Source organism: Seriola lalandi, unplaced genomic scaffold (genome assembly GCF_002814215.2).
Source record: "Seriola lalandi dorsalis isolate HSWRI2012SDOR001 ecotype SW California unplaced genomic scaffold, Sedor1 jcf7180002054887, whole genome shotgun sequence".
Lineage (NCBI taxonomy): Eukaryota > Metazoa > Chordata > Actinopteri > Carangiformes > Carangidae > Seriola > Seriola lalandi.
The window spans coordinates 1,261,063-1,274,297 of NW_019525439.1; the positions used below are offsets into that span (position 1 = coordinate 1,261,063).

Sequence of the window (13,235 nt, forward strand, 5' to 3'; positions counted from 1 at the left end):
TCCTGGGGTTCAGTGTTGCTTTCGTAGGTTTGACTGTCAACAGCGGGACTAAAGATGAACTGATGCTCTATTTACCCAGAAGTCTCACTTTGCGGCCCTGATTTGTTATTAATGCTCTTGCTGGAACCGGATTGACCCATTTGGGCTGCGTAAATACCAAAGGAAGCGGCTGGGGGGAGGGTGAAGCCGAGCGGCAGCTGAAGTCTGAAGTGGCCTTGTCAAGGCTTGGACCCCGGCGCATTCATTGTCAACAAGGAGACTCGAAGGCTGGAAACAGCAGCAGTGTCTGATGAGGTGTGCTGCCTGTTTCCCTCTGGAAAAATGCTTTTTTTTTTAAATTACATAACACAGATAAAAAAGCTGCTCAAATAAGTGACTGGAAGAACCTCTTTTACAGCTGATTGTTCCTCTTCAGCGGATATTTGTTGTGTGAGGACAAAACACTGGATTTACGTCGACTAAGAGGTAAAAAGCTACGCCAATTTTTATTCTGTGTAAGCGAGCATCATTATTTTCACCCTTGCTGTGACAGGATACACTCATAGCGGCATCAGTGGCCTTGAATCCAAGTATCAGGTTATATCAGCCTGATCCATCTCGGTAAGGCTACACCAAGCCAGCACCAAGCCAGCAGAGTGACACTGAAATACAGTGCAGCTCAACAATCGGCCTCCTGGGTTTGAACCACAGTCGAAGGCAAAGAACCACATCCACGCACAAGAAACCAGCCTGGCTGAGATCCATTTCATCCACACGTCCTGGACTGTGAAGCCTGATTGATCCTGCCACAGGTGGCTGCACAGCTATCGGCTACTCAATAATGCATTGACTCAAGCTCAGGAGTGAAAAGGAAGGGGAAAGTGTGCGAGCCTCTGATGCTCTCAATAGGCGGATGACTGTCAAGAGAAAGCAGGCGATTACATCTGCATAACCCAGTGACTTCAGGACACGTGGAGGTGAAAACAGTGAACCGATGTTGAAGAGGAAAAGAAAAATGGCTGCTGACAAACTGACACTGGGGCGAGGACCATAAGAAGCTTGGCCAAGCCAGACAACAGAAAGACTAGTAAACCAAAGCAGCGGACTTTGAAGACCAAAAGAAGGAAAAGAACAAAATAGGATCTCGCCAAAGAGACAACTCTAGTAGTTCAAGATTGGTAATCACTCAGTAGAAGCAGTGAGTCTAAAGAAGTGTTGTCATCATGGTGAACACTGGCATGCAGCTGATCAGCTTCACCTGCGCGGTGACCGGCTGGATCATGGCGATCGCCGTCACGGCCTTGCCTCAGTGGAAGGTCTCGGCCTTCATTGGCAGCAACATCCTGACCTCAGAGATCAAGTGGGAAGGCATCTGGATGAACTGCATCTACCAGACCACTGGTCACATGCAGTGCAAGACATACGACTCCATGCTGGCCTTGCCTCCGGACATCCAGGCGGCCCGGGCCCTCATGTGTTTGGCCATCTTCATGGGCTGGCTCTCCTGCACCGTGTCCTGCTGCGGCATGAAGTGCACCACCTGCGCTGGGGACGACCGCCGGGCCAAGGCCGGTATCGCGCTCTCAGGTGGGGTTCTCTTCATTCTCACGGGCCTGTGCATTTTGATTCCCGTTTCCTGGACTGCCAACACCGTCGTCCAGGATTTCTACAACCCCAACGTGCCCCTGATGCACAAACGAGAGCTGGGTCAGGCGATTTATCTGGGCTGGGCATCTGCGGTTATTCTTATGATCAGCGGGGCTGTCTTGAGCAGCACCTGCCCCCTCATGGAGAGGAGTGGCAGATATCGCAGGGGTTACATAGGTCGTAGCTTTGCTAATTCACCCGCTTCGGCACCAGACCCCCCAAAACCTATCACAACCAACAGTCTCCCATTGAAGGAGTACGTATAGGAGGGGGAGGAAGGAATACCAGCAGGTAGAGAGGAGGAAGTGGATGCTGTTAAAAACTGTGTAACTGGTTCTTTCCAGGTTTTAGGTAGGTGGATTTGAGATCTATATTTATTATATATATTCAACCTATATTTTTGCTTTGTTTGTACATCTCTTTGTAATGTGAAACTTGTTTTCAATATTTCAAAAGATTCATGTTTGTTTGAAATTTGACTTTCACTGTGATTTATATTAGTGCCTGAAGAAAGCCTTCTGCCTTTACTGTCAAATCAACAGCGTTCACAGAAACGTCTGAATGTGAAGACGGCTTTTATGATGGCTTGTGTCGTGAAGACTGCAGTGATATTCTTTGACAGTGTCATTACCTCTTGATATGACACATAAAGCCTTGACTGAGTGTGGACACATCAAAATCGTGAAATAAAATAAGTTTGGTAAAGTGTGCTTAACTAACTCCTGTCTGTTGGACCTGTCTTTCTCCTTATGTGTGCTGGATCGTTTTGTCATTAACAAGACAACAAAATGGAACAGTGATTTTCACTGATTCAACACCGAGTATCAAATGATGCCACAATGTCCTTTTGTGGACAGAGGTTTACTTAGATATGTGGAAATCCTCCTCTTTATCTTGTATTACATATTTGTACATACAGTCTGGTGAATGTAGATATGTCCCATCCACGAACAGTTTTTATCTGACCAGATAAGAATCCAGTCCTCACCCTAGCATCAAAAGCATCCATCCAATGTACACACATATGTTTAGTCAGTTTAGTTTCAGTGATGCTAGTTTAGTTTTTCTCATCCGGTTCTTCTCTTCCAGCCTCTTCATGGTCTCAGTTTCACTTATGTTACTTTGCAGTCTCTTCATTGGGACTCCATGAAGAAGGACACTTTGTAAAGTGTATCTGAAAGAAGACGGAGAAGTAGTTAATTCACCTAGAGATCTTCAGCACCATTTATTTAACGATGCCAGCTTCAACTAAAACAAACGTTCTGTAAAGTGACATTACAAAAACATGGGTTTGCCAAGTCAGGTGAAAGGTTTTCCATTTTTTTATTTTCTATTTTATGCATGTTGGCCCAGGAACCAAGTCCCTTTAGCAGTCATTATAATAGTTAGTGAAACTTAGTGAAAGTCATTTTTGCTTTTGTTTTACACTTTTAAAGAGTTTTCCCATTAAATCTCTAAAGGTAGCTTCACATGACTGCACATACATTTGCTTTGACCCACTATCTAAATTAATAAATGAAATATCTATCAAAACCAAAAAAGGCTGAGAAATGCATGATACATCATCAGTACCTGATTTACAGATTATAGAGGTTGACTGATTCAAATGGTCAAATATGATAATTATTAAAAAAAAATGTACATTTTTTATCTGCACAAAACAATGTTGCAAAATACTTTGCAATAAAACAAGGATAAGACAATAATAACAAAAATGGTTAGAAAGTAAATACAACCTTAATTGAAAGAGTCAACATGAAATTATTAAGTTATTTCTGCACATCAACATTACACTGAAGTAATCAACATTGTACAGGGACGTTTTACCTGTGATGCAGTCTTCTGCACTGGGAGACTCCAAGGTTTTCCATCTCTTGGGAGCAGATTCCAAAAGGGAGAGATTGTCTGCTCTCAGCATCTGAAGCAGAGTTTTCCTCCTCAGAAATCTGAACTCACGAGTTGAGGAGAAAAAAAAAGACCCCGCACATATTGCAAACCAAAACTAACGCAAACCTAAAGATAAAGGATACTGTTGCCGATAGTGACGCTCGGCATCCTGCAGCCACTCCAGCATGTCAGCGATAGATGGGGTGGTGGCCGAGCGCTCAGTTACAGTGAGTACATCCAGGCTGTCTGTGTTTTGCTCGTACAGCTGGAGGACTGCAGAGACCTGGTTACTGATGGCATCTCGGGCAGACTGGAGAGAAGACCTGAAGGAAAGAGGTAGAGAGGGATGGATGGGTACATAGATAGTATATGTATCCTGTGCCTCAAAGTATAGTTTCAAACTATTGTTTAGCTGATATTGTGCAGCTCACATGTAACATATTCCCATTTACCAGTGGTGTGCCACTTGTTTTATTGTCTCATGCCAGTAGATGTGTGACAATAGATGCCAGGAGAACAGCAGCGAGATGCCAGTCAAAGTGGCATACCAATAAGAATCAATCACTATAACAAGAGTGGTACCCCATTGATGAACAATATGACAGTGAAAGTGGCATCTGTTAGTGACAGAGGAGTGACTCAGTTTATAAACCCCAAATAACAGCACCATTTCATAATCAGTGGTGGCATGTGACAACAAAAATCTGTATATGTTGGTGGGATGAGAGACATAATGTTTTTAAGTGCCATAAGCCAGTAACATGGCAACAGCATACCAATAATCAACAGTGATATACCACTCAGAAGGAAGTTTCAATCTCAGGGTCACTTGGAGTTGGGGGGTCAGTAAAGGCACATAGCTCATATTCGGACAGGCTGAGCTGGCTGTACATGGTTGCTGTTATGTGTGATTATATAGTAACCACATCAGACAGATGGCAAAAAAACATAGGTCGTGTCTGTAATGCGGTACATCTCAGGTAGACTGTAGACAGTCAGAGAGATGAGTCTGCACCTTGTACAACATGGTATTACAGTCATAATATAGGTTGCACTATTTGCCCAGTGACTTACATCTTCTCGTTGAGTTTGCCCAGTACGGTGTCCGTTGCTTGTAAGAGTTTGAAACGCAGCCGATCCTCCAGGTCAGGAAAGTCTCTGAGCGGTGTGTTGGAGATTTGGACGTTTGAAAGCGCTCTGGACTGCTCTGCCAAATTCCCGAGAGACTCCATCAGAGGGCTGCACTCGACCAACGCACTCTTCCATACTTTCTGATTGTTTTCCAAACTCTTGAAGCTTTTCCTCAGTGCTTGATGAAGTGATGCTACTGTGGGTTTGGACATTTCAGGTGACGGTTTTTATACATTAGTTTAGCCAAAAAGAAAGCTGCATTTGTACAATAAATTAATCCATGTATTTCAGTCTGTTTTCAACAGTTTTGGAGCAAAAGACTTCGTCGATACGATTTCTAAATCGTTTTGTAGTGTAAATATGTGGCTACTAAAACATCACATTTCGACCATGTTGCTTGAACACCATTTCCGTTCCCCTGATGTAAATACTGACGTTTGCTGCTATGATAGGTCAAGAACTATTTTACCGTGACGCTAGAAAACGCGCGTCCTAATTGGCTGATTCGCAGTGTTGGCTCCTCCCCGCGCGTAAATTTGAAAACGACTTTGTGAAGAAGGGAGAGACGAGGATCCGAGGGGAAAAAAAAAAAAACATAATCAGGTAATGAATTGTTTGTAAAATATGAATCACAATGACTGGAGAAAATACTTTGTTTAAGTCTTTGACATGTTGTTTGCGTGTGAATGAAACAATAAAATAAAGCAAGTCGGCCAAATTTCGGGGGGAAACTCAGGATGTTGCTAACGAACTAGCACTAACGGTTAGCTCGCTAACGTTAAGTTAGCTTCATTACCAGCCGGCCGCATGTCTGCAGTTTCTTTTTAAAAGGATAATAATGTAATCTGATGATATTAATGTTTCGAGTTGTCAAATGTGTTTGCACTGACCTCTTTCTCGCTGCATGTCCATGCAGACATGGCTCCCAGGAAAAGGACCACCAAACAACGGAAAAACAACCCTAAGTCGGCCAAGCTAGAAGCTTTCCTGGAGGATTTCGACAGCGAAGGTATATATCATAATATATATTTTTACTCGTGGTCGTGGCTATTACATTACTTTGTAATTAATACTAATGCATCATGACGGAGCATGTTATGGTTGTAGTTTGTCAATGTGGAGCCAATTTGGTTACTGGTTAGTATAATCTTGTTTTTGTAGTGAAAACCAGGGTTGGGCAACTGAAAGAGAAGATCAATCAGCTGCTGAAAGATGTTGACAACAGCTACAACATGGCACTTATTAAGCTTCCCAAGGCTGTCAGGCTGATGCCCTGGTTGGAGCATTGCAGTAAGTTGACACAGACACTCTGAAACCCAAACTACACTGATTCTATATACACTGTTCACACACTGAGTTTTGTAATTTCTGAATTCTATCAGGGTCTTGAAAAGTATTAAGAAGTCTGGACTTTATCTTTAATTTAAGTTGTTCTAAGGTCTTAAATTCTCCTGCAAAGGTCTTAAACATCTTTTCAACCCTGCCATTGACAGTAAAATTAGTTATGAAATATTTTTTCTATGTGATTTGAACAAAATCCAGTACTTTGTTCCAGACCTCTGACTTGTGTAAAATTCAAATGTATACCTGAAATTAGTTACTTTCTCATTGGTTAATTCATCCATCCATTTTATGCTGCTTATCCAGGTCCAGTTTATTTTAGACATGTTTATATAACTTGGAATTATTGTTTTCATTGATGTCTCATATTTTGGCAGGTATGACTGTGAAATAAGTATTAAATGGCATTCAATGTGGTATTAAATATGTCTTAAAAAGTCTTCCATTTAACTTGGTGAACCCTGTACACTATATTGTATGAGTTGCTTTTTGGCAGTAATATTTTACACATGCTTATTTTTTATTAATCACTAGTGAAATATTTCTAAAAAATACGTACACAATACATATATCTGTAGTCGCAAATATTAGGCACATTTGCATGAAACGTATCATCTGCACTATAGCTGTGTATATTCTGTCAAATTAACAGCTAAATTGGTTTATTCTTTAGAGGAGTTATTTGTAAGTTTTGCTTTTGCTACATAGCCAACATTAGCATTTACAGCTGTTTACTTACCAGTCTAGAAGAAACATTGCAAGTTCAGCGTCAAACTTCCTTTACTCACCGAGAGCTGTCTCCAGTGGTGAAAAGCAACACCAGTGTTAACTCCAGTTTCTATCAACTCTCTTCTTCTACTGAAGTTAGCAGCCCCAGGCCTTATCAGCCTGTCTTGTCACCTTCCCATTGCTACTCACTGTAGCCTCCAATCTCCCCTGAAGATGTCACGCTTCTCAGAGGCTGTATTACAACCTCTTGTATTATAAAGACAACAATGGCTGAAGCTCTTGCCAAGCCACAATCATCACCACCTATTCCTGGCAAGAAACCACGTTCGGTGGCAGAAGAAACTTACAAATAGCCCCTTTAACCAACATTAAATTTAAAAGCATTTACTGTTCTCTCTGTAGAGTCTGAGAAACCAAAGTCACCAGCAGTGGATGATGCAAAGGTGAGTCGATGATTTCTGTATCTCGTTCCATGTCTCATGATTCACAGTGTGACACAAGTTTCAGATTCTCTTTGGCATGTGCAGGCATAGCCTATGCTGTATTATACATTCATTCAGTCTTTGATTCTTGTCTGTCTGTTAACAGAGAGAAGAGGAAGCTGCTATTGTTGAGAGCGTTGTGGCTGAGGATCACACTGTCCTTCTAAAATCAGTCAAGAAAAGTATGTGAAAACTTGTTTTCAAAACAATTCTAAAAACTGAAGTTCTATTGACAATTCTGTTGATGCTAATTTGTCCAGATTCTTTCAACCCAGTCTAGAATTTAGGGCCTGGAAAACAACTTATCCATTTATTTTGTCTCCAACTCGCAGCGTCAAAGAAAAAGGGTGGACCCAAATCCAGTTCAGACGATGAAAACACCCCGAGCACAACAAGAAAGGTAGTGGCTCGTTTTCGTTCAGTCACATGAGAGAGAAACAATACATAGCTGACTGTAGCCTCATTGATCGTAAATGTATCTGTGCTATTTGTGTGCAGTCCCTTTGTGTTAAAATGCTTGTTCTTAATTTAGGGGAAAACTACAAGAAAGCCCCCAACTACATCTAAAAGGGCAAAGGCGCTGTCAGTCAGTAAGCAGAGCACCTCCATCAGACGGTAAGAAAGTTTTTTTTTTCTCTTTCTTTCTTTGCTTTTTTAAACCCCTTTCTGAAATTTAGTTGTCCAATAATGTGATGTAATATTAACATGTCTCTGGATTCAGATCGTCCAGGAAGCCTTTGGTGACGCCTGCCAGGAGCATGCTGGATTCTTCTTTGATGATGGGACCCACTCCCCTCATCACCCCACGCTTTGACCCCAGGTAAGCATCACACTTACATCTGCACTGCAACAGTTTTTAATAAAATACTAGTATAAGTATTTAACACTGAGGAAATTTCACCAACACATTTACTGTTATTTTCATAGAACACAATGGGCAAATAAATACCTAAACAATTGCATTAAATCTCAGGTTGATCTGTAAAGCACTAGCTCTTTTTATAAGTGGATCCTAGCATCTTTATATGAGCTTTATACATTAAATGGGCATTGGAGACTTGTTCTCTCAACTAGCTATCTAATTGAAATGCTGTTGCTCTGGATCTTGTGTTTTCTTTTCTTTTCAAAATGTAAAACTTTACCCACAGTGAAGGATTCATGATACTCACCATGACCCTCTTTACCTCAGGCTTCCAAAGACCCCTGCTGTGAGAGTTCCCCGCCACAAAGAGAGGGTCTATAGCATTTCAGTCAACGGGTCTCCCATTGCAGCAGGAAATGAGGACATCGTCATCAACGTCCCCATCGGCAACGGAGAGGTGAGTCTACAGTTGGCTGGGCTCAGAGTTGTGGATCCTACAGGACATTATTTTATACAAGTAATGAATTGTGTTAACCAGGAGTGTCAGCTAAGGACAGATTCTTATGAACATAACTAGAAGGAAGAAATGAAGACTGCTTTAAAATCAGATGTTTGAAGTTAGAATACAACAATTACTTTGCATATAAGTCTAAATTATTATTGCAAAATCTGTCTTTGAAATTAAATTTCATTGGGGCTAATTTACCAACACTTTGTCTTGTAATAATGTGTTGATCAGAGCATTCAGCTGTTGGCCAGTCAGATGGACTCCGTGGACCTGTCACTACTGGATGACACTGCCCTGAAGAGCATTCGGTTGCTGAAGGTACCGTGTATTGATCACCTCTGTAGTGTCACTGTGGAGTAAGAGCAGTTTATTTGTATTTACCTTTTCCCCTCATCATATCGGTTTCTTTTTAATTACAGAATCGCCTAACAACACTGTGTGGAAAATCAGAGTGACCTAACCGTCTACTGCTCTGAGAAGAAAGGACATCGTGTTTACCAAATTATAAGACTTTTTTTTTTTTTTTTCCTAGAAATTAGTTTAGGAAAAGTGGGGTTCATCTTATATACTTATATTTAACATCAGATATCCTTTTTGAATGGAGAGAGTACAAGTGTAACTACTGGCTTTTACAGAATGTCACAGGATGGGTTGTCTGTAGACTTAATGTTTCTTTTTTTCTGTTTTTATAGTGTCCTTCAGAGTTGATCAGCATTTTGTTGGCCCAGTTTAACCTGCTGGAATTTCTGAAATCTGGTGCAACTTCTGGTGCTTTTCTGTCGTTCCCCCCGCACCCCCTTCACAATAGCACCTGTAACCCCTCCTGAAAACAAGGGAAAAACCCTGTTAGGAAAAATCCCTCAGGAATTCTGCCTGTCTCATTTTAGTACTGTTAAAGTCTTTTGTCCCTATCGGCCAGTCAGACTTGTAACGTCAAGATTTTAGTTGCTCTACCTTTGCAAGTCTTGTAAGGTTTTTTCAAACTGAAACATTTCTTCTTCTACCATGCAAATACGATTTACTGTACATTCTTTGGTTCTTTTGTAAATACACTCTAATCATACTTTTTTTAAATGTTGCATTTTGTTACCGTTGAACTCTGGTCCTCCATGTTTCTATAAATCTGCTTGCATTTGCATTATTAGTGCAAATGCATGCTTCTTGTACATACTTGTATCTTTATGTCTGCAAAACTGATAAAGGATTTTGACTGCACCTCTAAGTTTGTGTGATTATGGTTTATTTGGCATTAAAACCTGATGGTTCAATAAGGGCGTGGATGAGTAGCTCTAATACAAGAAATCCCATGTTGTCATTAGCAGAATTCACTAGACAAGACTTCTTTGTGTGGACAGCTCAAGCTTCAGCAAGCTGTACCTTTGTATGGTAACCAGTAGGTGGCAGCATTTAACTGTAGGATGTTTGGTTGTCTGTAATAGCTGCTTTGGTAGACAGTCGGTGCTTCTCCTAAGTATTCTCAGTTGACAAGAAAATCATTCTGTCTAGGCTAAAAATAAAAAGTGTAACTTCAGTTGTTGTTCTACTGTAAATGGAGAAAAATAGCTATGGAGATCTGTTGTAATAACATTTAATGCTTGTATTCTCATAGCAGACTATTTTAATGTAGTGCATGTGATTGAGTTTTATTACATCATATGGAAAGTTACAGGAGACAATGAAAATCACTGTTGTCATGCTCCACTGTTGAGATTTATTTATGATACCGGTGATAGACGTGAATAAATTTGTCTCAAAGTATCCTAAAAATAGCTTTTGTTACCAGAGCTGTCCGCTTTTCTCTTGTGTGTAATTTTGCTCTATAGGTTAACAAACTTGCTTTTGCTTATGTAAGAACTTCCTCTTGTCCTTTCACGACTTTGTTTACACAGAGGGACATTAGTGAGCCACGTGACATGCTGTTGGCAGGAAGTGGCAGCCTTTCTCCACTCCTGGCACAGGAACCTGCTCTCTGACCTTCGGGGATATCATAACGCTGCCAATTAGAAGCTTGTTAAGCTTCGTTAGGCCTGATGAGCTCGTTAGGGTTTCCGCCTGGGATGGTGAACTGGGTCAGACCGGGCCTCACCTTGGGCCCAGACAGACAAGCATAACTCTTTGCTATTCCCACTGGATTCTCATGCATCATATGCTACCAAGCCACAGCATGGGAACTTTGTGCCCCCAGCTGAAACTGGGCCTGGTACCTTCCATCTGTATCCGTCTTAAGCGCTTCATCATCTGCTGTCTCTCGCTGTGCAAACTGTTAGTTGCAGAGGTAAAAAACCAAACTCTGCATCCCTACAAACGACAGATGTTGTGGTCAGTGGTGCGTGCGGTTCAGCTCCCTCGTTAGCGGAGCACCGAGCCCTCGCGCACCTGCTCTACATATCATAGAATTTTCCTAGTTTTGCCTCTGAATGGATTGGATCCTTTCTTTCTTTTTTTTTTATTCTCTAGGTGGGTGGAAAATTGCCATTTTGCACGGATGGCTTGGTTTTCAGTAAGCACGCAGGCAGTGGCGCAGTGACAGGTGCGGTATGGATGGGGCGGATTTTGAGGTCACAGAGCAACACTGCTACATAAATCATCCGCTGAGATGTTCAGGATGAGGGACTGGAACCGGAGATAGTGGGAGGGAGAGACACAGTACAGAGATGCTTTGTCACTCACCGACCAACTCTATATTATCATTATTGAGTGAAGTTTTTTATACTGTGTCTCTCAGCTCATTGTTATGGTTTTTTCAGCTCTGAATTTACAGTCTTGATTTACTCATTAAACCCATTTCCACGAAGGAACCTCTATTTAACAAAAAAGCTCTGAGGAACCAACTATGCTACCTGCTCACTACCAAATGACAGACAAACTCAGCAACTAGCTGGTGCATCACATTTAGCAGTTAAAGAGCCAGATATTTTTTCTCCGAAGCTGGTGGAGACCAAAACATAGGTCAAAGGAGAATGAACATTGTGCTCACATTTGTTGAGTTGCCAGAGACATGACTCCAAATAAAGGCTAATTTAGTCTCAGTGTTGGCTGGACGTATAATTAGCCAATTGTTGGTTAACATAATTATTTGGAAATAATATTCTGCTTTAAGTTGCCTTAGGGTTCCATGTATGATTTCTTTATCTGTCCTTTGTTCCACAGCAGAGCCCCAATCCCATCTATGAGCCCCTTAACCCGACTTTTTACCATCTTACCTCGCCCTCCTTCATATTCTCTCTCTCATTTTGTATCCCCCAAATTTGTTATCATTAACATGTGTCTGACACATAAATGTGGAATATTCCTCAACAAAGCCGTTCCCTCCCCAAACTGCTGGAGCCATTGGTTAATTGAGCCCCCAGACCTGGGGAAAATTTTCTGCCAAGACGAATGAACCTGGCAGAGGCATGTTCTTCTAGCGAAATTAATTCTCTGGTGCGTCGAGGCCTCCTAAAAATCTCATCCGTCAAGTGCTCCGCTAATCGATTTATTCATGGGCCCACACCTCCGTCTGCCACTGTCTCTCACTCAATTCATACTGAGTCAGCCAGGGGTTGAAACTCATCTTTTGCTAAGTTGGTTTGTCAGCACAAACCAAAAGAAAGTGCCACTGAATGCTTTGTTCTGTCTGCTTTGGTGATGGAGAGCTATGAGCACGCAAACTGATGGTAAAACGAAGTAGCAGAGGGGAGGAAGAGGTAAATGGGACTGAACTGCCCCCACATGATACATTCTGGGCATGTGTTCATCTGGTGGCCAGCAGGGTCCTGATGGCGTTTTGATGGGCAGCCCCTCTGTCGCTCAGACACCCCTGACGATGGGTGGGGAGGAGGGGAACATCTGCTGCTAACAAAAAAAAAAAAAATCCAGTGGCAATTAGGTCCTGAAAATAACGGGCTGCTCTGAGGAGAGGCGGGAGGTTAATGCCATTTGCTGATTGCACAGAGACAAACTTTTGCTTGAGAAGCCCCTTGGTGGGTCTGAAATTCAGACATTTGTCTGCGAGAGACATGATAGTGTTTGTTTGCACTACGTACCTTTTCTTGATGAAGATATTCGCACATCCAAATGTCTTAGGTCCAGGTGCGTTGGAAAGTGTGCACTCGCTACCAAAAGAAATTACTGACATTAAAACTTATTGTGTGATTCAAGAAACTACTTACACATTTAAATGAAACGACTTGAATTGTGTTATTTCAGCTTTGTGCAGACAGTGCAGTGCAGATGGGAATCTCCTCACAGGAAAACCACTATGACCAAAAAGAAAGATTTTCTCTAGGAAGGAATTTAAATCAGTTGAAGTGTGAAGATTTTGTTTAAGATCTGTAGTTGAGTTGTATTTAACCTTTTGGCTGAAGTGTAAGAGATGACAGCAGTTGAAATGTTGGTCGATGCCCAAGCCTGAGAGCAAATGAAATGTCTGATGATGTCAGTTTGAATGAACTCGCTGAAAGTAGTTGAAGTAACAGCTGGAATAAAAGCTGAAAGCAGCTAAACTGTCAGCTGAAGTCTAAGAGACGAAAGCAACTGAAATGTCTTGACCATGAAAAAGATGGAAGCAGTTGAGCTGTCATTAGAAACTGCAGTGCAATGAGTGGTAGAAGAAGTTCAGTGTGCACCGTAAATAGTTGAAGTGTCAGCCAGTACAGTGTATGTAAGATGTGACGGCAGGTGAAGAGTA

General features: G+C 41.7%; 3 protein-coding genes across 3 annotated transcripts; 2 read left to right on the top strand and 1 right to left on the bottom strand.

Moving 5' to 3' along the window:
• On the bottom strand, nt 1-5,057 carry airim (AFG2 interacting ribosome maturation factor). The gene is made up of 4 exons (XM_023429109.2): nt 4,588-5,057; nt 3,657-3,836; nt 3,454-3,572; nt 1-2,800 (listed from the first exon to the last, which is right to left on the bottom strand). The coding sequence occupies exons 1-4, from the start codon at nt 4,854-4,856 to the stop codon at nt 2,760-2,762; spliced, it is 609 nt and encodes a 202-aa protein (XP_023284877.1). The 5' UTR covers nt 4,857-5,057; the 3' UTR covers nt 1-2,759.
• On the top strand, nt 1,203-1,892 carry cldn35 (claudin 35). The gene has a single exon (XM_087180071.1). The coding sequence runs from the start codon at nt 1,203-1,205 to the stop codon at nt 1,890-1,892; it is 690 nt and encodes a 229-aa protein (XP_087036197.1).
• Nucleotides 5,058-5,154: 97 nt separating the features above from the next.
• Nucleotides 5,155-9,788, top strand: cdca8 (cell division cycle associated 8). The gene is made up of 11 exons (XM_023429107.2): nt 5,155-5,247; nt 5,561-5,653; nt 5,806-5,934; nt 7,117-7,157; nt 7,303-7,378; nt 7,529-7,596; nt 7,729-7,811; nt 7,918-8,016; nt 8,386-8,515; nt 8,798-8,884; nt 8,986-9,788. Exons 2-11 carry the CDS (start codon nt 5,563-5,565, stop codon nt 9,019-9,021), a joined length of 840 nt encoding a protein of 279 aa, XP_023284875.1. The 5' UTR covers nt 5,155-5,247; nt 5,561-5,562; the 3' UTR covers nt 9,022-9,788.
• Nucleotides 9,789-13,235: the final 3,447 nt, after the last annotated feature.

Bases quoted from the DNA above. Each gene is read 5' to 3' on its own strand.
- cldn35 (XM_087180071.1), top strand. From the start codon at position 1,203: ATGGTGAACACTGGCATGCAGCTGATCAGCTTCACCTGCGCGGTGACC.
- airim (XM_023429109.2), bottom strand. From the start codon at position 4,856: ATGTCCAAACCCACAGTAGCATCACTTCATCAAGCACTGAGGAAAAGC. The intron at 3,573-3,656 runs GTATCCTTTATC...TCGTGAGTTCAG, and splicing joins GAGCGTCACTATCGGCAACA to ATTTCTGAGGAGGAAAACTC. The intron at 2,801-3,453 runs GTAAAACGTCCC...GTCTTCTTTCAG, and splicing joins TGCAGAAGACTGCATCACAG to ATACACTTTACAAAGTGTCC.
- cdca8 (XM_023429107.2), top strand. From the start codon at position 5,563: ATGGCTCCCAGGAAAAGGACCACCAAACAACGGAAAAACAACCCTAAG. The intron at 7,158-7,302 runs GTGAGTCGATGA...GTCTGTTAACAG, and splicing joins CAGCAGTGGATGATGCAAAG to AGAGAAGAGGAAGCTGCTAT. The intron at 8,885-8,985 runs GTACCGTGTATT...TTTTAATTACAG, and splicing joins AGAGCATTCGGTTGCTGAAG to AATCGCCTAACAACACTGTG.